Source organism: Phoenix dactylifera, chromosome 9, assembly GCF_051530095.1.
Source record: "Phoenix dactylifera cultivar Ajwa chromosome 9, Ajwa_hap1_PhDact_Kaust_v1.1, whole genome shotgun sequence".
Classification (NCBI taxonomy): domain Eukaryota; kingdom Viridiplantae; phylum Streptophyta; class Magnoliopsida; order Arecales; family Arecaceae; genus Phoenix; species Phoenix dactylifera.
Genome location: NC_143198.1, coordinates 18557107 through 18579894, shown reverse-complemented (window position 1 = coordinate 18579894; position 22788 = coordinate 18557107). Strand labels below are relative to the sequence as shown.

General features: G+C 40.3%; 1 protein-coding gene across 1 annotated transcript; it reads left to right on the top strand.

Annotated features, from left to right (window-relative positions):
* Positions 1 to 8206: 8206 nt before the first annotated feature.
* LOC103700478 (putative indole-3-pyruvate monooxygenase YUCCA10) lies at positions 8207 to 12417 on the top strand. The gene is made up of 4 exons (XM_089925641.1): positions 8207 to 8269; positions 8396 to 8629; positions 8731 to 8853; positions 12268 to 12417. Exons 1-4 carry the CDS (start codon positions 8207 to 8209, stop codon positions 12415 to 12417), a joined length of 570 nt encoding a protein of 189 aa, XP_089781767.1.
* Positions 12418 to 22788: the final 10371 nt, after the last annotated feature.

Sequence of the window (22788 nt, the reverse complement as noted above, 5' to 3'; positions counted from 1 at the left end):
CATGTATGTGTGCAGTCAAACTACAATAACCTCACTGTGAGTAGCCGAAGCACCGCAGGTCAAAGGACCAGTCATACTACTGCAACATCAAGCAAGTCACTGACGAGTGGTTAGACATCCAAGTGACTTCTTGTCTTGGTCACGCTCAGTACCCTTATTCTCTAATAAGCACCTGCACTATCACTTCAATGTCCCTACACTGTGGACTCAAGTCTCATCCATCCAGAAGGAAAGTGATCTGTGCACTGATCGGATCGATCACCGTCCTCGTGATGATCCATTGATCAGGAGCATTTAGAAATTAATCACCAATGATACATGGCTCAAATTCTCAACTCTTGAGAATATGCATCATCATCTTATTAATTTTTTGGACGATTCATAGACACATAAATAATATGAATGAAAAGATGCCTTTTATTTATTCAATAATAAATAGTCAAGTACAAAATTATGTCCCTAGAATTAACAATGTGTCAGCCAGATTGGCTTCTAGGGCATACTTCTAACAATCTCCCACTTGCACTAAAGCCAATCAGTTATATATCTAAGCCCCATCTTCTCAAGGTGGGCTTCAGTCTTTTGCTGACTTAGCTGCTTAGTGAACGGGTCTGCCATGTTATCCGCGGAGTCTACTCTCTGCACATCTACATATTTCTTCTCAACATAGTCGCGTATGAGGTGGAAGCGCCGCTCTATGTGCTTGAACTTCTGATGAGACCTTGGCTCCATAGCTAGTACTATGGTGCCAATGTTATCGCAGTAAAGTGTTGTGGCATCTAATGACATTACACCTAACTCTGCAATGAACTTTTAACCAGAAGGTTTCCACTGCACCCTTAGATACGGCTTAACATTCAGCTTCTAAGGTAGAATCTATAATGATCGGTTGTTTGGAACTCTTCCAATTTACTGAACCATCATTGCACATATTCTGATGTAGACTTTCTATCATCAATATGTGTGCATCCTTCTACCTTCAACTCTGATGATCCTCCAAAGACCAAGAACATGTCCTTAGTTCTTCTTAAGTACTTAAGAATATTCTTCACAGCTGTCCAGTGTTCTTCACCTGGATTCGACTGATATCTGCTTGTGACATTCACAGCAAGGGCTATATCAGGTCGTGTACATAGCATGGCATACATGAGGCTCCCTATTGCTGATGCATAGGGGATCTTGCTCATGCGTTGAATCTCTTCAGATGTGTTGGGGCACATCTTCTTGGAGAGATGAATTCCATGTCTTAGGGGTAAGAGACCCCTCTTGGAGTTTTCCATGCTGAACCTCTTCAGCACCTCCTCTATGTACATCTTCTGTGAAAGGCCAAGCATCCTTTTAGATCTATCTCTATAGACCTTTATTCTCAAAATATAGGATGCTTCCCCAAGGTCTTTCATGGAGAATTCTTTTGACAACCAGACCTTGACCGAGGTTAGCATGAGAATATCATTCCCTATCAGGAGGATGTCGTACAGTACGAGAAATACGACAGCACTCCCACTAACCTTTTTGTAAACACACGGTTCCTCTTCGTTTTTTATGAAATCAAACGTTTTGATTGCGTCATCGAAACGAGTGTTCCAACTCCGAAATGCTTGCTTTAGTCCATAGATGGACCTTTGCAGCTTGCAGACCTTGTGATCTCCATCACTGGAAGTGAAACCCAAAGGCTGTTCCATATAGATATCTTCATCAAGATATCCATTCAGGAAAGCAGTTTTCATATCCATCTGCCAGATTTCATAATCATGAAATGCTGCAATGGCAAACAATGTTCGGATGGATTTTAGCATGGCTACAGGTGAAAAGGTCTCCTGATAGTCAATGCCTTCGCGCTGACTATACCCTTTCGCCACAAGCCTTGCCTTATAGGTCTCTACCTTTCTATCCGAACCTATTTTTCTTTTGTAGATCCATTTGCATCCAATAGGTACAATACCTTCTGGTTGGTCTACTAAGGTCCAGACTTGGTTGGAATGCATGGAGTCTAACTCTGACTTCATGGCTTCCAGCCATTTCTCGGAATCGATATCAGATATCGCCTCGTTGTAGGTTTTGGGATCCTGTATGTGATCCCTATCTCCCACTAGGAACATTTCCTCGGTATCCTCTTCTAGTATACCTAAGTATCTATCGGGAGGATGGGAGACCCTACTAGATCTACGAGGTGGTCGAGGGACATCGTGTACTGGCTCTGTATGAATGGGTTCAATAGGATCCATGACTCGTTGCTTTTCAGAGACTTTCTCTTCAAGCTCAATTTTCCTCCCACTGCCTCTATCAAGGATAAACTAATTTTCCAAGAAGATGGCATGACGGCTCACAAACACATTGTGATCCTCTGAGACGTAAAAATTGTATCCTAATGACTCTTTAGGATATCCTATAAAGCGAGCACTTATGGTCCTAGCCTCTAACTTGTCCGCCTGTAGTCTCTTGACGTGGGCCGGACATCCCCAAATCTTGAGATGACCCAGACTTGGTTTCTTACCATGCCATATCTCATACGGTGTGGTAGGAACGGATTTAGAGGGAACTCTATTCAACAAGTAAATAGCTGAAAATAGGGCATCTATCTAAAGAAACAAGGATAAATCAGTGAAGTTCATCATGGACTGGACCATATCAATAGAGTCCGATTCCTCCTCTCTGACACTCCATTGAGCTGAGGTGTACCAGGAGGAGTCCATTATGAAGCTATACCATTCTTCTTAAGATAATCATGGAACTCTCCATTAAGGTATTCACTTCCTCGATCTGATCGAAGAACCTTAATGAGTTTTTATGCTTATTTTTCTACTTCATATCTAAGCTTTTTGAACCTTTCAAAAGTTTCATATTTGTGTCTCATACACATATCCATACCGTGAGTAATCATCGGTAAAATGAAGTAAAAAATTACAACCCCTATCCTGCACATCGAATGAGCCACACACATCAGTGTGTACTAGGGTAAGTATTTCAGTGGACCTCCCTGTGTCCTATAAAGGATAATTTGGCCATCTTTCCTTGAAGGCAGAATTCACAAATCAAATATGACTCGAAAGTCAATGAGCCCAAAAGCTCATGTTTCTCCAATTTGTTTATTCTGTCTTCTCCTATATGGCCAAGCCTGAGGTGCCATAAATACTTTAGATTTATCTCATTTTTGGATCTATTAGATCCTATTGTATTCACTGTTTGCTCAGATATATTCACAGATACATCCATATGTATGTGATAGAGACTGTCAATCATAAAACCATTTTGAATCAATTTTTTTTTAAATAAAAATCTTTCTGTGCTAAATAAAATACAGAAATCAAATTTCTGCTAGCAATAGGTAACAGTCCCTAAGTATCCTGAGCATATCTGACATATCTTCTGAAGGTCTGTCACCCTTCATGTTCTTTATGCTTCCCATGTATGTAGGACAGTTCCTCTTCCAATGGCCGTCCATGATGCAATGGAAACACTTTTCCTTGCAATTGGACTTTTTCTTGGAACTTTCTTACTTGGTGTTTTCTTAGTCTTCTGCTTCTTCGCAGGCTTCTTCTTCTTCCAAATAGACTCTCTCTTGAAAGTAGAAACCAACTTGACAGCGAAACCGATGCCCCTTGAACTTCTTCAGGGTCCCTAAGTTAGTTACCAATTTATTTAACAATTCTATTTTAGTGCATACAACCTTGTTCATATGGTAGTTTACTATAAACTATTCATATGAAGTTGGAAGGGATTGCGGGATCAAATCCGTTTGCAATTCCTTGTGCATGGTCATGCCAAGCTTCTCAAGCTTCTCTAAGTCTTTTATCATGGTCAAACCATGATCATGGACAGACTGCCCATCGTGCATCTTGGCTTTGAAGAGCCTCTTGGACACTTCAAACCGAGTTGCGTGACTCTGATCACCATACAACTCTTGCAGGTGATTTAATATGTCCCTGGCAGTCTTCATGTTCTCATGCTGGCATTATTAATTCATTGGACATGGATGCCATTGTGCAGCACCTAACCTTATTGTCATTGTTCGTCCACTTTAGCATGCGTCTTACGCTGATCAGTGATCGGACAGATTGGTAACATGGGGATTCCATGGTCTAGCACATACCCTAATTTCATAATTTCAAAATTATTTTTGAAATTTGCTGAGCCAGTCTTTATAATTGGGTTTGGTCAAACGGTTGTTCTATAGGATATGAGTTAAAAGTCTAGAAGCTGACTTTATAATCCTCAGAGAGTAAAGATTCTAGTTAGAATTTTGTACTTGATCCTAATTTGTTCTAGGGTCTTTTAGAACAAATGTAACTCTCACTATTTTCTCGAATTCCTCACACTCCCCTGGTAGGAAAACGGAAATCCCACACGACTAGGGTTTCTAGTGGGTACTGCGGTCCCACCGATTTACATGCCACCTCACCTAACAGTTATTGGTGACACATAAATTGATGAATGTACAACTCTTGTACAATGCTTCTCAAGCATGTTGCAGTGCTACTTGGTCTCTAAGCCATGAAGACCTCACCTAACAGTTATTGGTCCCATTTCTTAGTTAAGTCAGACCCACCGTATAACCGTAGGAATAAAGTCGTCATTGGGTCCTCACCTAACAGTTATTAGTGCCCAACCCCACCTTTACCCTACAACATCTCATGTCTATAGAGAGGTCCAGCCCTCCGATGCAACTTGACCACTGTATCCAGCCGAGACAAATCAACATCAGAAAGGCCTTAGCAGCTCTACTACAGTGGAAGACCTATTGACTTAATATTGGTTAATCAGGTCTTAGTGTTTGCAACTTGAGCTCTTCATAAGAGGTAATCGAACAATTGGCCAGGTAAGCAGGTGGGAGGCTCCCCTTACTCATAGAGTAAGGTCCTAATTAAGTAACCACCTTTCATGCTTTCCTAGACACCAATTAGATCAATTAATCTAATATGACTTGCTCATGTCGGTTCACTCTCAACTTGATTGAGGAGGTTTTGATTTAGGTCTCAATTGGGTTTGCTACATCACATGTAAATCTATCTACCCGACTCGCATTCACATTACATGCAAACGGCACATTGCAGGCAGTTATAATCGCAGCATCAAAATAAAGATAAACTTTAAATAGGTGATGATCATGGATTCTAGTTAGGTCGTATTACAAGCACATGTACGTCAATCGATCAACTGGTCTTCAACTCTTGAATTGGTTCCAAGCCTCCTTGATTCGATCCTTGATCAACTCTTGATTCAATCGCCATCAACCGCTTAGATCACCTGTTCATCTCATGCCTAGTCTTCAACTTGATCGTTGACGTACATCACATCACACAAATACAACCAGATTGTAAAATAAAAATAAAAATAAATTACATCTCCTTTTAGGAGGCACGCAGGCCTCTCAAAACATCAAATAAGATGCATGCAAGCATCTGAAAAATTACATGATATTGCAGATCACATCGCAGGTCATTACATTTGATACCAAAAGGGTTTGAATCCTATGATCATCACCATATGCAACAATTATAATTTTCAGATCTGAAAACTAACTGATTATATCATGACATAGGTTGCTGATCATGCTAATCATGATTCTAAACTTTGTAATCTCATTAACAACGCAATTAGAATCATCATTTTATCACATAAAAATCAGCATGCAAAAATCAGCACCCTAGAAAAAATCTGCATGCTGAAAATTTTCAGCATGCATAATCTTTCAATTTTCAGATCTAATAAGCCTACTAATAATTAATCCTTACCTTAATCTACGAAATCTGGCTTTGATACCACTATTGGGAACCCGCCCACGCCGCTGATATTTCAAAAAAAATTCAGATGGCAGCGGAATCGGCATGAGCGGGATCGACGTTCATCGCATGAACGTTGTTTCATGAACTGTTCGCAGTTAGATAAGAATTAAAACTTTTTAAATATATTAGAAGATCAGATCTTTACCTTGTGCGGGTAGATGATCACCGCAAACTGAAGTTCGTGGTCTAGGATGAAGGTTCGCTTGAAGCCGTTCAAGTGTCCGGCCTCTACGGGTATCCACACGAAGCAGTGATCCGATCAAAGCTCTCTAGTCTTCCCGGGGTGCTAGCTCCCTTGCAAAGACTTCTTTTGATGGCTGATTTCCTCTCTTTCAATCAACCCTTGATTGTGCTTGAGAGGAGGAAAAAGAAGGATGAAGAAGAGGAAGAAGAAGAATCCCCACGCAGCCTTCTTTTCTTCCCTGCGTTGGAACCAAGGAAGGAGGCCAAGGAGAGGTGCACGCCTCTTCTTCTTTTCCCTTTGCTGATGGCAGCTGAACCAAGGAAGGGAGAGGGGTGGCCACGGCTTGGAGGAGGAGAAGATCTCATCTAGGGCGCCGGCCCCCTTTGCCCCTTTTTATAACCATCTAGGGCTCCTACAATCTAGGAGCCCTAGAGTAATTACCTTTCTCTTCTCCCTTCTCCACATGGAAAAGGGAGGGGCATATTCCTCTCCTCATGGTAAACCCTAATCCACATTAAGTAGGGTTTGAAATGCCCTAATGTGGTCAAGCCCTAATCCATTTAGGCTTAGCCCAAGGGTGAACCAATTAGGATCCAATTTAGGTAAGTCCTAATCCAATTAGAACTTAAATCAATTTTGACTCAATTGAACTCTTCAATCCTAATCCAATTAGGAGTCTTATTGACTCATTAGATAATTAATTGTGACTTAAGAAATCCTAATCCAAATTAGGACATATTTAATTTTAGTCCTAATCTAATTAGGACTCTTATTTGAATCCGAAGTCCTAATCCGATTAGGACTCTAGGAATCCTACTCCAAGTAGGAATCCAATTTTGATTCAAAACTCCTAATCTCATTAGGATTGCAGGAATCCTATTCCAAGTAGGAATCCCAGTCCTACTCCAACTAGGATTCCCAGTCCTAATCCAATTAAGACTCTAGGAATCCTACTCGAAATAGGACTCTTGTTTCAAGTCCAATTAATTAATTCTCTTTCCTTCTTCAACTTCTTATCAATCAAATTGATTACTCATGATTCATAATCACTTTTCAACCATCGGATCGGTCAATACTTCTAGTGTGTGTGACCCCATAGGTTCTATTCTGACTGGTAGTGAGATATATTGTGATCTCTATCACTATATCATTGAAAACTCCTTTCAATGGGTTGGAACGATTCCAACTCAACTCATTAGGGTTTATCGATCATCGAGATAATCTCTGTGAGTCCCACCATCCACCAGTGACACCTAGCAGCATGTAGTGGCTACCCAGTAGAATGGAATGATGAACCTCTAGGTGCAGTTAACGTGTGATACAGTCCTACTATCGTGGATCCCTACAGGACAGAGGTTATGGACAACTCGTCAAACCCCATCGTCTGTCATATATCAAGATTTATTCGTCTCGAGTTCGATAGTGGAAAACTCTTTCTCCACTTTATATTACTGCCCTGGCCAAGGTCTTAGAACTCAGTCTAACAAATCACATAGGATCACTCCTCTTCTATCAAGGTCGATAGATTCCTTGTAGGTGCATACCCTACTCCTACAGTGAACCTACTGCAGCCAATCTACACTGCATGGACCCATATGGCTAGAGACCATGTATGTGTGCAGTCAAACTACAATAACCTCACTGTGAGTAGCCGAAGCACCGCAGGTCAAAGGACCAGTCATACTACTGCAACATCAAGCAAGTCACTGACGAGTGGATAGACATCCAAGTGACTTCTTGTCTTGATCACGCTCAGTACCCTTGTTCTCTAACAAACACCTGCACTATCACTTCAATGTCCCTACACTGTGGACTCAAGTCTCATCCATCCAGAAGGAAAGTGATATGTGCACTGATCGGATCGATCACCGTCCTCGTGATGATCCATTGATCAGGAGCATTTAGAAATTAATCACCAATGATACATGGCTCAAATTCTCAACTCTTGAGAATATGCATCATCATCTTATTAATTTCTTGGATGATTCATAGACACATAAATAATATGAATGAAAAGATGCCCTTTATTTATTCAATAATAAATAGTCAAGTACAAAATTATGTCCCTAGAATTAACAATGTGTCAGCCAGATTGGCTTATAGGGCATACTTCTAACATATTCCAGATATCCCCGAGCTTAAGAGCTTCCCTAGGGAAGTCATCCACTCATCATACTACAAATCAGGGAAGTTATACATCAATAAGAAGGTTCTTGTTATTGGTAGTGGCAACTCTGGCATGGAGATTGCACTTGATCTCTCAAATTATGGAGCCCAGACCTCCATTGTTGTTCGAAGTCCGGTAAATATAGTTTGTATCTTGACCTTGAGAAAAGTTTAGACAAGTCTGCATATTTCTGAAGTAGCACATAAATATAACAAATGTAGGAGATGATGTCATATTGTTTCATGGGCTTTTTGTGCATAGTTTCATGTGATGACAAAGGAGTGGATATGGTTAGGGATGGTTCTTGTAAAATACCTCCCTATCAGATTTGTTGATAGCCTTCTTCTCATGCTGAGCAAATTCAAGTATGGGGATTTGTCCAAATATGGGATTGTTAGGCCAAAATTGGGCCCGCTTTCTCTTAAAGCCGCCGCTGGTATGTCTGCAGTTATTGATGTTGGCACCATAATAAAGACCAAGAGTGGAGAGATTCAGGTAATTCAAACATATAAAACCATTTTATGTTTAGAGTTCTATTCACAATGTTATGCTTCACATAGAAGGGATTTAAATCATTTTGTTGAATTGATTGCAAGGTTCTCAAAGATCCATTACACATTAGACAAGATGAGGTCACTTTTTCAGATGGCAAGTTGTATCAACTTGATGCTAAAATTTTAGCAATAGGATACAAGACTACCATAAAAACTTGGTTGAAGGTGAAAAAATACATCATAATGATATTTTTGATTGTTCTTTTTCACTTCATTGACCCTCTAAATTTGAGGAGCCTACTTAACCTACTTGCAGGATTATGATTTCGTCTTAAATAAAAATGGATTCCCCAAGCAAAAATTACCAAACCATTGGAAGGGAATAAATGGACTATACTTTGCAGGTATGGCAAGACAAGGGTTGCATGGTATCTTCGTAGATGCTCAAAATATTGCAATTTATGATATTAGAAAAACTAGTCAATGGAAACAATGAAGCACCTTAATCTTGACTATGGGTTTTCTTGAATACAAGCATTCAAATGTTGGAAATTTATTTGGTTGACACTCTTGTAATAAACATTGTCGCAAACACAATAACATTTGTTTCTAATAAAATTTATTTGTTGTTCTTGTTAGAAACACTTGTCAGACTTTGGTATATTTTGATGTATTGTACATATTTTAGAATTTTTATTTTTGGGGTATGCGACCATATATGTGTGTATACATGATGCAGCATAACTCAGTAAAGTTAACGACATGTAGCCCTGAGAATAGCATGTTATGGTGGGCGTAGGCATGTGTTCTCTCCATATCTTAGTTACCATGTACCTTATTTAGCTCATCTTATTTTTTTTAAATTAAACATATTAATTCAATTAGATTTTTCTAGATTTTACCATAGGGAATTTTACCTTTTTTCTTCTCATATAAATTTACCATATTTGTGTAATAACTTAATTGGCTCAATCTACTAGTAAATTATTTCATAAGGGCTGATTATTTCTTATTTCTACAGCCTAAATCAAGGAACAATTATGTGAGCTTTGCTTTATAAATATGGGTGTCTCTATAGGATTTTCCATTAAAGCTTTTAAACTTTTCTTTTGTAAACCCTAAAACTCTTTTCAAGCTGAGTTCTGGATTATTGTGGCCATATTATTCGGGCTTTAGTACTACCTAATACGTACACAATTTGTGAGATGATCTTTATATCTTTGGAGAAAGCCACCAAGTTACCTATGCACCTTATGGAAGAAAATGGTGAGGAGAGCCTCATACTTGGCTTTACTGTTGGATGCCTAGAAGCCAAAATGCAAGCATAGTCCACCATGACTCCATCTGGGCTGGTGATGCTTAGCCCAACTCTACTTCACTTTAGGTTGGAGAACCCGTCAATATGGAGCACCTAGGAAGATTCTTGCTCATATTCCTTTGCCTCTATGTTGACCTCTATATCTTTAAGAATTGTGCACTCTATGAGGAAGTCATCCAATGCTTGAGCTTTGATGGATGATCGGAGTTGATAGTGGATATAAACTCTCCGAGCTCGACTGCCTATTTAGTCAGCCTTTCCAACATTTCCAGTTCTGCAAGAATTGCCCTAGTAGTTGGTCGGTCAATACGATGACGTAATGGGCCTAAAAATAGGGTCAAATTCTTTTAGGCAAGGTGATGAGAGCATAGGCCACTTTTTCAAGCTTAGGATACCTTGTCTTGGCCTCTCATAGGACTTGGCTCATATAATAGATCGGCATCTGTACTCCATCTTCTTCTCGAATGAGAGCTAAGCTTAGCACCGAGGGGCACATGGTCAGATAAAGGTAAAACATCTCCCCCGAGCTTGGTTTGGTGAGTAGGGGTAGCGAGCTAAGGTATTGCTTAAGTTAGTTGAAAATGATCTAGCACTCCTCAGACCATTGAAAGTTTTTGACCTACCTCAGCGCTATAAAGAAAAGTAAGCATTTCTTGATTGATCTCGCCACAACCCTGCTCAATGCTGCAATTTGGCCTGCCAAACATTGGATCTCCTTCTTCATCTTCGAGGATATAATTTCCATCACTAAGCAGATCTTTTCTTGATTGACTTTGTTCCTGCATTGAGTAAGTATGAGCTCAAGAAACTTTTCTATAGTGACTCCAAAAGTACACATACTTGGGTTGAGCTTCATGCAAAACATTTCCAAGGTAGCAAATGCTTTCTATAGGTTGATCACATACTACTCGATCTCTTTGCTTTTTACCAAAATGTCGTCAATATAGATCTCCATATTGTGATCGATCTGGTCCTTGAAGATCTTGTCAACCAAGCATTGGTACATGGCTCCAATATTCCTTATTTCGAATGGCATGATCTTGTAGTAGAATAGCCCTTTATCGGTAATGAAGGTGGATTTTTCTTTGTCCTTGGGTGCTATTTGAATTTAATTGTAGCCTGAAAATGCGTCCATGAAGCTTAGCATCCGATGCCCCGATATTGCAACCATGAGCTGATCAATCCTCGATAGTTGGAAGTTGTCCATGGGACAAGCTTTGTTGAGGTCGGTGGAAGCAATCCACACCTGCCACTTTTTGTTAGCTTTCTTCACGATGACTACATTAGCTGACTAGTCGGGGTATGAGACATCTTGGATGAAGCCGGCTGCAAAGAGCTTGTCCACCTCGTCGATGGCATTTTTTCTCTCGAGGGAGAAGCTTCTCTTCTTATGCTGAACTAGCCTGTATACTAGGTTCATGCTTAACCTATGAACAAGAACATCATTGCTTATACTTGGCATGTCGAAGGCTAACCAACCGAAGACATCAGCATTGGTCCGGAGGAAACCCACCAGCTAGGCTTTAGTAGCCTCATTGAGGTTGACTCCGATCTGCATTGTCCTACTCAGATTCACTTCGGTAAGAGAAACTTGAAGGAGCTCATCCCAAGCATTGAACCCATCAATTTGGAGTGCTTTCATAGGCTTCTTTCCTTGGAGAGTCACCACATAGCATTGCCGAGCCAAAGCTTGATCATCTCGAACTTCTCCTGCATAGTATCTAATCAAAAACCTTATGAATAGGTGGTAGGTGGATATTATGGTGTGAAGGATGTTCAACCTAAGTTGGCCCAAGACGGCATTGTATATCGAGGAGATCTTTAGGACTAGAAAATTAAGCATCAAGGTCATTTGCTTCTAGGCTCGGCTAGTTGTGATCTAGAGGGAGATAACCCCTTCTAAGAAGATGAGACATCCTGAAAACCTGATTAGAGGAGGTTTTATCCTTCTTAATCAGTTAGTAGACAGATTCATCTTACAAAAAGCCTCATAAAACAATACATCCATCAAGCTTCTATTATCTACTAAAATATATTTTACATCATAATTAGTGATAGTTAAGGAATCAATAACAACGTCATCATACGGAGTCTGCATGTCCTCGATATTAGCATCCAAGAAGAAAATCACAGCCATCCTCACCCTCTTTGCATTTGAACCTCCTGCTTGGGCAGCGCATGTGTAGTTCCCTCACAGGAATAGGCTCGTTCCACCAACATGGACCACCCAAAATAGCATTGATGATGCCTGTCGTAGGTCAATTGTCAATTTTCTACTTAGGTGAAAGCAATTCCCATCCAATAGTGTTTCGATCTTGCAGGTGGTCGATGAAATGACCGAGGTACCCTCACTGGATGAGGGCCTCAATCTCATTCTTGAGCTGCTTGCAGTCTTTGATGTTGCGACTGAAGTCCTGGTGAAATTTGCAGAATTTGCCTTTATCTTTTTGGCAGCTTCCTTTATCTTTTGAGGTCATTTCACATAGCCTTGGTTCTCTATCTCAAGGAAGATCTATATTCGAGGGCTGTTAAGGGTCATGTATCTCTCAACCGTCAAGTTGGCCTCCTTGGTCGACAAGGACTCTGGTTACTCGTACTTGGCTTCTTCTTGGGCTTGTCTTTATCCTCCCTAGCATGTTTATTCTTTTTTTGTTGGGCTTGTTCTCGGCTGACTCTCGTCAAGCTGTCATAGCTTCTTCTGTATTTAGGTACTTCTCAACTCAGGCGAGGATCTCTAATTAGCTTCTCGAGAACCTTTTCTCGAGGTAGAAGAGGAACTGAGAGGTCTTCAGCCTGCATTTCGATGCAGATACTGCGACTAAATGATTCAAATTGCACACCCTCAACCTGCATTTCAATATGGATACTACGACTAAATGATTCAAATCACACACCTCCAAGATTGCCATGTTAAAATGGTTGACATAGTCTCGGAGGGACTCTCCATCTTACTGCAAGATAGCGAACATGTAGTTCGAAGCTTTCTCTATTTGTGGTTTCTTATGAAGTGTACAATAAATTGTCGACCGAACTACTTGAAGGAATGAATCAAATTCAACTACAACCCCGTGTACCATAACTGAGCTGCCTTTCGAAGAGTGGCTAGAAAGGCTCAGCAAAGTACTACATTGGTGGGCCGTTGGAGCATCACGAGGGTTCTAAAACTTTTCGGGTGGTCTAGAGTGTCGGGTAGTCCTATTATACGTCTCTAGTTGGCACATCTTGAATCGAGGAGGAAAGGGTGCCTCTATGATGTTCGCCAAGAATAAGGGGTCGGTTGTGAAGTCGACATCATCCTTGAACTCGACATTACTATCTCTCAAAGCTTCAAGGCTTCAATCCATCTCCTCAAACCTCTCTTTGGAAGATCTTCTCCAATTGGTGGTGGGACGAATGTCCTAGAGATAATCCCACCCGAGACTATGAGCATGGGGATCAGCGCCTCCTATCTCGCCCTGTGCTCCATGGGTAGAATAATGATTGTGCTGGGCTCATCTTGGACTCTGAGGATGGGAATGCAACTTAGCTGCACTAGATCCTATTGATCTCCTAGTGCATGACTGTTGCGGCAGCTACTACGACTGCTGCTAATTAGCCATCGTCCGTTACAGGTTCTAGATGTCAATGGTCAATGTCTGAACTTGCTACATAAGTAGACAAAATTACTCAGCGGCGAATCAGGCTGTAGCTTCTACGGAGGAGCCCTCCAAGAGCTCTATAAAGAGTCATTGGACTCTAGGGTTGCATCTTGCTTGGTGGCTGCGATCACGACCTGTGTTCTCCTTAAATTCACAGATGTATGTTGCCTATTTGATCGATCAGACATCCAAAGATAGGATCAAAATCCTTCCTTTAGTGCCACTCTACTGCCGCTTGGAACTAGCCTGACCCAAACGCTAAGTTGATGGTTGCTGGAGATCTTAGCTTGTCTACCATTCCGATTGAAAAGATCGGATGGGATTGTTGCACGCCTCTATGATGATGGTATAATGGTTGCTGAGCTCAATCGGTGATGATCTTGATGTCGAGCATCCATGAGTTGGCGTTAGATGGTGGAGAAATGGCCTTGACCGGTGCTCCGATGCTGGCTCCGACCTGAAACAACAAAAACTAAGAAGTCCATCTACCAGAGCATGTCCGATTTGAAAGTGAATCCTAGGTTCTTCGGTGTTAGGCATGCTGGTTTTTTTTAAAAAAAAAACCATGGCTGAACCTGATCAGGTTGCCTACGTACCCCTTCATAAGGGGGATCAAGCCATACGTAGTTCTTTTTAAGTTTTAAAATGCAGCGGAAAAATCGAATCAAACAATTTAATCCATGCATGCTTACAAGATCAAATCTAGAAATCAGCACCTTAAGAACACATAGGATTATGCCGGAATCGTTTAAACAATTATGCTAAAACTTTCATGCATGATTAACTATCAGATCTGAAACTTAAAAACTCTATTTCGATTAATCTCCGAATATCCATTGAATGGATTCTGGAGATATCTCTATGAGGAGCCCCAAAAGAGGGTAAAACCTCGGAGAATCAGACCTAGATCTTGACACCATAATAAAAGATTAATGTAGGATTAATACCTTTTATGATGGATGAAACTTGTGGATCTGATCCTCGACTTCGCAGCCACGCACACGAATGGCCTCTACGAGAAGTCCACGCGAAGTTCCTGAAGAGATCCAATCCTGCGGAAGTGCTAGCTTGCGCAGAATTTCTTGAGGCTGAAATTTGATCTTCCAAACGCTATCAACTTTTGATCCGCCTTCTTGGAAGAACTTGGAGGAAAGGTTTAAAGAGCTTGAAGAGGACTTAGATCTGATCTAAAGACTCTTATCAGGGACCCCTAACACTAATGGCGCGATGGACTTAGAGGAGGAAGAAGTCAGCTAGATTGAATGCAGAATTTTTCCATGCATGAACTAGGGTTCCTCTCTTTTCTTTTCCCTTTTTTCTTCTTCTTTTTTTCTCTTTTTTCCTTGAATTCGACCACCAGATGATGGAGGTCCTTTTAATGTTGCTCTCCTACCTAACTTCATGCCAACCATCCCGTATTTGTGGAGGATTTTGTGGGGTTTTGAATTTTGAATTCAAAATTCAAGTTCATGTGCCATTACATGATGAAGCTTGATCTAATCTAAACCATTCATCATGTTGCCACTTTCCTCTTTCAATTTCAAAATTCCCATGCCCCCAAACAGATTAGAGGGTCACGTGGTGATTTTGTGATGATTAAATTCGAAATTCAACCTTAATTAGAAGTGAGATAAAGATAAGGATGACATATGTCATGAAGAGAGAGAATTTGATCTTATCCAATTCTTTTCATGAATTTATCTCTCCATTTCGACCCATCTAATGATGAAAGAGGTCCCTGATGTTGCCAAGTGTCCTATGGCACCATTAAATAAATTAAATTAATTTTTAATCATATTAAAAATCAATTTATGGCGCCATGTATGGATATGTGACAAGTGGATTTCAAGATCCGAACAGTTTCAGATCAAACCCATTTAATTTAATTAAATCCTAACAATTAGAATGATCCAATTACCATGGGTTGAACCTAATCCAATTAGGTCAATCCCTAATTAAGCATAAATTTAATCTAATTTAATTTGGTCAACCTAAGTCCTCTTGATTCAGACCTAATCCAATCAGGTCAAAAATCCTGATTGAGCCCAGAATTGAATCTAATTCAATTTGGCTCATCCTTAGTCTAATTACTCAATCCAATTGAGTTCATTAGCAATCTAATTACTAATTAATCCTCCGATAATTACTTTAATTATTTTATAAGATAATTTGCCAATCGAATTGACCAAATTACCCTAAAATGATTCTTAATCATTCATCAGCCTTCTTGATCAATCAGGAATCTTCTATGCGTGTGACCTCATAGGTTCGAACCTAAGCCGGTAGTATAGGAATGACTTCCTACACTAATCGATGTGACCATCTAGCAATGGTACCCGACGTCCGAATAGGCCGAATATATGCGAAGCAAATATTCTGGAATCCCGAACTATGGTTACTGTATAATTCAATCCCTTTGACTCTTAATGCCATGATGACTTAGAGTTCACTGTCAACTCTATAATTAGTACATCCGTTATGTGATTAACTTTAGATATCCCGTGACTCCTCACTGGGATTACCTTGGCTAAGGTTTTGCTAAATTAATCACAAGACATTATTCCTGTTTCCAGAAGGAGTCAATTCCATCTTGACTCACAACTGTCTACGCAAGTACTTGACTGCACCCAGTGACCTTCCGTCACTGAATTAGAAATTCAGGTAGTCTGGTACCAAAGTACAGTGAGTTGCTTGCTAGTCACAGGTTGCGGTCTCAGGTCAGAGGGCCAAACTTATACCCATATCCACTCGGAACATCTCTCGACAGTAGAGCGTTCCGGAATTGGTCACGTTCAGTGAAATGTACTCCTACACTTCACTTGTATGGCATACCAGTGTCTCCACACTCCTTGGTTAAGAGGACAACCAACGTATATATCACACAACGACCTAATCTCGATAATATTGTCGTCCTAGTAACAACATATTATTTGATCACGAACAAGTTTAAGGACTCAAAGATAAATCCTCCTTTATCATAATATAAGTCCTAAGGACTTCATCATATAAGAGTTCATTTGAAGATGAAATGATGAATAATGCCAAATAATACTTTATTAATTTGTCAATTTATTTACAAAATTCAATCATCAATATGCTGACGATTGACATTTAGGATACAATTCCCAACAACTCTCACTTAGCCTAAAGCCAATCGGCACAGTATCTAATACCCATCTTCGACTTGTGTTCGTTGAACTCTTTGATGCCGAGGACTTTGGTAAATGGGTCAGCCAGATTTTCTTTTGTGTCAATCTTCTGAAGATCAATATCACCTCGTTCTATAATCTCTCGAACCAGGTGATAGCGTCGCAGAATATGCTTGGTCCGCTGATGTGCTTTAGATTCCTTTGCCTGAGCTATGGCTCCAGTGTTATCACAAAATATAGGAACTGGACCATCAATGGAAGGTGCCACTCCCAGCTCGGTGATGAACTTGCGCAACCATACGGCTTCCTTGGCTGCTTCAGATGCTGCAATGTATTCTGCTTCACATGTAGAATCTGCCACTGTATGTTGCTTGGAACTCTTCCAGCAGATGGCCCCACCCTTAAGAGTGAAGATATATCCCGACACACTCTTGCTATCATCTTGATCTGACCGAAAACTTGAATCGGTATATCCCTCAAGTTTTAAGTCAGAATCACCGTAGACAAGCCACTGATCTTTAGTATTTCTCAAATACTTAAGGATGATTTTTACAACCTTCCAGTGGTTGCTACCTGGATCAGACTGGTATCTACTCACTACTCCTAGTGAGTATGCCACGTCTGGTCTAGTACATGTCATGGCATACATTATAGATCCCACTGCCGAAGCATATGGAATTCTATCCATACTTTCTCTTTCTTGAGAGGTTGTCGGACAATCCCTTTTAGAGAGGTTAATTCCATGGCCCATTGGAAGATAGCCTTTCTTGGAATTAATCATACTGAACCTTTTCAGTATAGTATCAATATATGTGGATTGGGATAATCCAAGCAATTTTCTAGATCTATCTCTATAGATCTTCATCCCTAGGATGTAAGATGCTTCTCCCAAATCCTTCATGGCAAATTGAGATGATAGCCAAACCTTTATTCCTTGTAATGCAGGAATGTCATTCCCGATTAAAAGAATATCATCCACATACAAAACAAGAAATATAATAACTGAACCATTAGCCCATTTATAAATGCAAGGTTCCTCTTCATTCTTAACGAAGCCATATGATTTGATCACCTTATCAAATCGTATGTTCCAACTCCGTGAAGCTTGTTTTAATCCATAAATGGATTTTTGAAGCTTGCACACCTTAGACTCATCTACAGATATAAAACTTTCAAGTTGCATCATCTACACCTCCTCTTCTAAATCTCCATTTAGAAAAGCGGTTTTAACATCCATCTGCCAGATCTCATAATCTAAGTGTGCTGCTATCGCAAGCATAATCCGAATGAATTTGAGCATTGCCACAGGAAAAAACGTCTCGTCATAGTCAATACCATAACGTTGACGATATCCCTTGGCAACCAGACGGGCTTTATAGGTCTCTACTTTTCCGTCTGCGCCCCGTTTTCTTTTGAAAATCCACTTACACCCTATGGGTTTAATCCCTTCGGGTGGGTCAACTAATGTCCATACATCATTGACCTTCATGGATTCCATTTCGGATTGCATGGCTCCAAGCCATGCATCAGAGTCATGCCTCTGCATAGCATCCATATAGGTGATCGGATCCTCATCGTTTTCATCAAGTTCGACAGGATCCCCGTCCTGGACCAAGAAACCGTAGTATCTGTCCGGCTGACGTGGTACTCTACCTGATCGCCTTAATGGTGCATCTAAGATGGGTTCTGGATCTGATCTAATCAAATCCGACTCAACTAGTTCAGTAGATGGTGTCGGATCTTCTACATGTTGAACTTTCCTAAGCTCAACATTAGAGCTTTTAGTTCGTTCACTAAGGAATTCTTTCTCTAAGAAAACAGCTCTATTGCTTAAGAATAACTTTTGTTCTTTAGCAAAGTAGAAGTAATATGCTTTAGTTTCTTTAGGATAACCAACAAAGAAACATTTGTCAGACTTGGGTTCAAGTTTGTCTGTCTTCAAACGTTTGACGTACGCTGGACACCCCCAAACCCTAAGGTGAGAGAGCATCGGCTTACGTCCAGTCCACATCTCATGTGGTGTTTTATTTACAGACTTACTTGGAACCTTATTTAGAATGTAGCAGGCTAACTCAAGAGCATATCCCCAAAAGGATATGGGCAGATCAGCAAACCCCATCATGGATCGAACCATGTCTAACAGAGTTCGATTTCTCCTTTCTGATACACCATTATATTGTGGTGTACCAGGAGGAGTCCATTGAGAGAGAATCCCATTTTCTCCTAGATATGTCAAAAACTCACTGGTGAGGTATTCACCTCCTCGATCTGATCGAAGAGTTTTAATACTCTTTCCAGTTTGTTTTTCTACTTCATTACGATATAATTTGAACATTTCAAATGATTCAGATTTATGTCTCATTAAATAGACATAACCATACCTAGAAAGGTCGTCTGTAAACGTAATGAAATATGAATACCCACCTCTAGCATTTGTGCTCATTGGCCCACATACATCAGAATGTACAAGGGTCAATAAGTCACTGGCTCGTTCACCTTTTCCGGTAAAAGGTGATTTGGTCATTTTACCAAGAAGGCATGATTCACAGGTTGTCAATGATTCATAATCATTAACATCGAGGATTCCCTCTTTACTTAACCTGTTCATCCTGTTCTTGTTAATATGTCCTAGCCTATGATGCCAAAGGTAGACATCCGTGACATTATCTATTTTAGGGCGCTTATTGGACTTGTACATTACATGAACAGGCTATGACAAAATGTAAATGCCAATACTCAGAGTTCCATTCATTACAGCAGCACCATTCCAAATGATATTGCAATAATCCTTTTTTATTGATATTTCATAACCATTTTTGGCCAAAAGGCCTACAGAAATGACATTCAATAAAAAACTTGGACAATAGTGACAATCACTAAGGACATTTACATGAGAGCTAAATTCAAGTTTAAGAATTCCTAAAGCTAGAACTGGAACTGATCTTCCATCTCCAACATTCAGGAACCTTTCTCCTTCTTCAAATCTCTCACTGACTTGTAGCCCCTGCAACGAATTGCAAATATTAAAAGGACTACCGGTATCCAATACCCAGGTCGAATTATCACAAATAGAAAAATTGCAAGGTGTTATCATATAAGTACCTTGATTGGCAACTGATTGCCCACTTTTCTTAAGCCGGTTCGGATCGAGAGATGCAATGTAAAGAGGACAGTTCCTCTTCCAATGTCCTTGCTTCTTGCAGAAGAAGCACTCCACCTTGCTCTGATCAGCCTTTTTATTCTTTTTCTGACTAGGCTGAGCATGGTGCACTTGTTTCTTTTGGATTTTATTTTTCTTTTTTCCTTTCTTAAAGGGCCGACCCTTGGATGAACCTCCCACAAAGTTCACCGTCTTCTTAAAAAGTTGGTGATCATTCTCAAACGTCTGTAGTAACCCCAACAATTGGTGATAATTCACTACAGGTTTCGTCATACGAAAATGAGTGAGAAAAGGACGGTATGATCCAGGCAATGAGTTTAGTATGGCATCCTTCCCCAATTGATCATGAAGGAAAAAACCAAGAGAGCTTAGACGCTCGATCAACTCAATCATGTACAGTACATGATCAGTTACCGAGGTTCCATCTTTCATTCGGGCGCTGAAGATGGCACAACTAGTTTTGTGCCTCTCAACGTCGTCAGGAATACCGAATGATTCATTCAACACTTGAATAATATCTTCCGGCTGTGTATTCTCAAAACGCCTACTAAACTCATCACTCATTGCTGCCAACATGATGCATCGAACAGTGATCCGGTCACTAAGCCACTTTTAATAAGTGTCTCTGGCCGATCTTGATGCATTAGCAGCGGGCTGCTCAGGTGCTGGATCCGTTATCACATAAAGGATCCTTTCATGCTCTAGCACTATTTTCAGTTTCCTATGCCAATTATTAAAATTTGGACCAGTCAACTTGTCATTGTCCAACAATGAGCGAAGTGACAAATTAGTGGCCATTTCTGCAAAAAAAAAAAAATTTGGCTATTAGTATATGAATTGACTAAACACATTAGACTTGGACTTTAGTCTAAAGGTACTCCCACTATTTTATACAAATTGGTAGCCTCTACCTCCAATTCGAAAAATTACTCCTAATTCTTTAGTGGGCACTAGAACCCAATGGATCGCATATAGGCCCGAGTGTGGCTCGGCTAACCCATATGCACCTATTGGTAGGTTCTAAACCAGTTGCTTCACCAAGCAACTTCTAGTGATAATTTTGCCCTAGGTTCTTCGGCAGGCGTGTGGCGCCTCCAGCGAATACCCTAGTCAGGTCCAACCATTAAATGATAGGGTTAAGTCTAATCAACTAATAGACGACCAAGCCCGAGTGTGGCTCAGCTCACCTGACCGCCTATTGAAGGTACACTTAACTCATCATATATTGAATGACAATTCCAATGCATGATAAGTACCAGGCGTGTCGCGCCTCCAATAATTATCAAAGCATTGGACCCATTATAACCAACTTAATGGGAGGCTATGACCTAGTTATCCCCATAACTATTTCATTTTAAGGACCTAATAATTTTAGAGAATTTCTTAATTAGGATAGATAAGAAGATCCGGTTAGTCTAATTTCTCCCACTGACTTCACCAAATCAGATTAGACTCAAACCGGTTAAGGAGGCACCTAAATCAGTCAAACTGATTTTTCTTATAGGCATGGGCTAACTCGAATCATTAAGTGATCCAATCAAAATGTGATTGACCATGTCGGCCAGGTAAGTGAGATCGGTGGAAGGGATATGCCATTAACTCGGCAAAGACGAATCAGTGCGAGTAGCTCCCAATTAAAAACCACCGGTCAAAACTGCCAAACTTATCTTAGACATCGACTGGTTAATCAATTTCGATTTGATTACTAAAATGACTCGGGCTACACCTCTGAGCCTAAATCAAGTTCCATCTTGGTCTAATCAAAGACACGGACTTGATCCATCTACAACTATTGTAAATTGACCTAGAATTTCCTTGATCTAATCTAGTTACTACTTAATTAGATTTAATCAATTAATTCTATTTGTCCATGTATGATTCTAACCTTAGGTCTAACCCAATCCTAGGAACTTAATTCAAGCTAACCCATATGCCCAAATAATTATGCAATGTCAATTAATTGAGTTACAATTCTATTTCATAACACTTAATTCTCAATTAAGTTTAGACTTATGAAAGTTTTGATCATTGCATATTTCTTTTTAATTACATATTAATTACAATATTTCAGTTCTTAAAACATATTTTCATATCTGAGTTTTTATAATTAATCACATGTAATCAGATTTAATTCATGTTTAAGTCATTATGTTTTATGTTCATGCATCACATATACACAATAACATGAATTAATTCAAACAACATACATCTTATGTATTTATTTTTTCACTTTTATTTTCAGATCTGATTTGTTCATTAAAATCAGAGATCATATAAATCATAAACTTTATTTAGATCTGTTGGGGGAATAAGACTTTTCCCCCCAATGACACGAATGCCCCCGAGAAGCCGCACAATCGCCGACCCTGGACAGCCGAAGTCGGCGTCCGACCTCGGAACGCCCGACCTCAAGACATCCGGCCTCGAGACCTCCGACCTAGGAAAACCCTGATGTTCAAAGTCTACCTTTATCAGCCACCTACTACGGCCATGCCCCTCTGAGGTCCGGCCGAGGACCATACTCTGACGCCCCCCCCAGCATTTATTGCGCATGGCTACTGTAAACCTCCAGTTCACTCAACAATTAATGCGGATCTCCGGCTTACTCCATAATTAATGCGGATCTCCGGCTTACTCCACAATTAATGCGGATCTCCGGCTTACTCCATATTTAATGCGCATGGCTCCTGTCATCTACGGACTCTCAGCTCTCCACGGCAAGTTAGCCCAGCAGAGTCTAGTCAACCATGATAAGTCTCTGATCTCGGCCATACCTCCGACACCAATGCAATAATTCGTCTGGTAGCGTGCAAGCCCAGGTCGTACGACGACCTCACCGCCGACATCAATGCAATGATTCACCTGATCGTGCGCCGACCTAAACAACATGCCGAG

Bases quoted from the DNA above. Each gene is read 5' to 3' on its own strand.
- LOC103700478 (XM_089925641.1), top strand. From the start codon at position 8,207: ATGGAGATTGCACTTGATCTCTCAAATTATGGAGCCCAGACCTCCATT. The intron at 8,630-8,730 runs GTAATTCAAACA...ATTGATTGCAAG, and splicing joins CCAAGAGTGGAGAGATTCAG to GTTCTCAAAGATCCATTACA. The intron at 8,854-12,267 runs GTGAAAAAATAC...TCGATCTTGCAG, and splicing joins CCATAAAAACTTGGTTGAAG to GTGGTCGATGAAATGACCGA.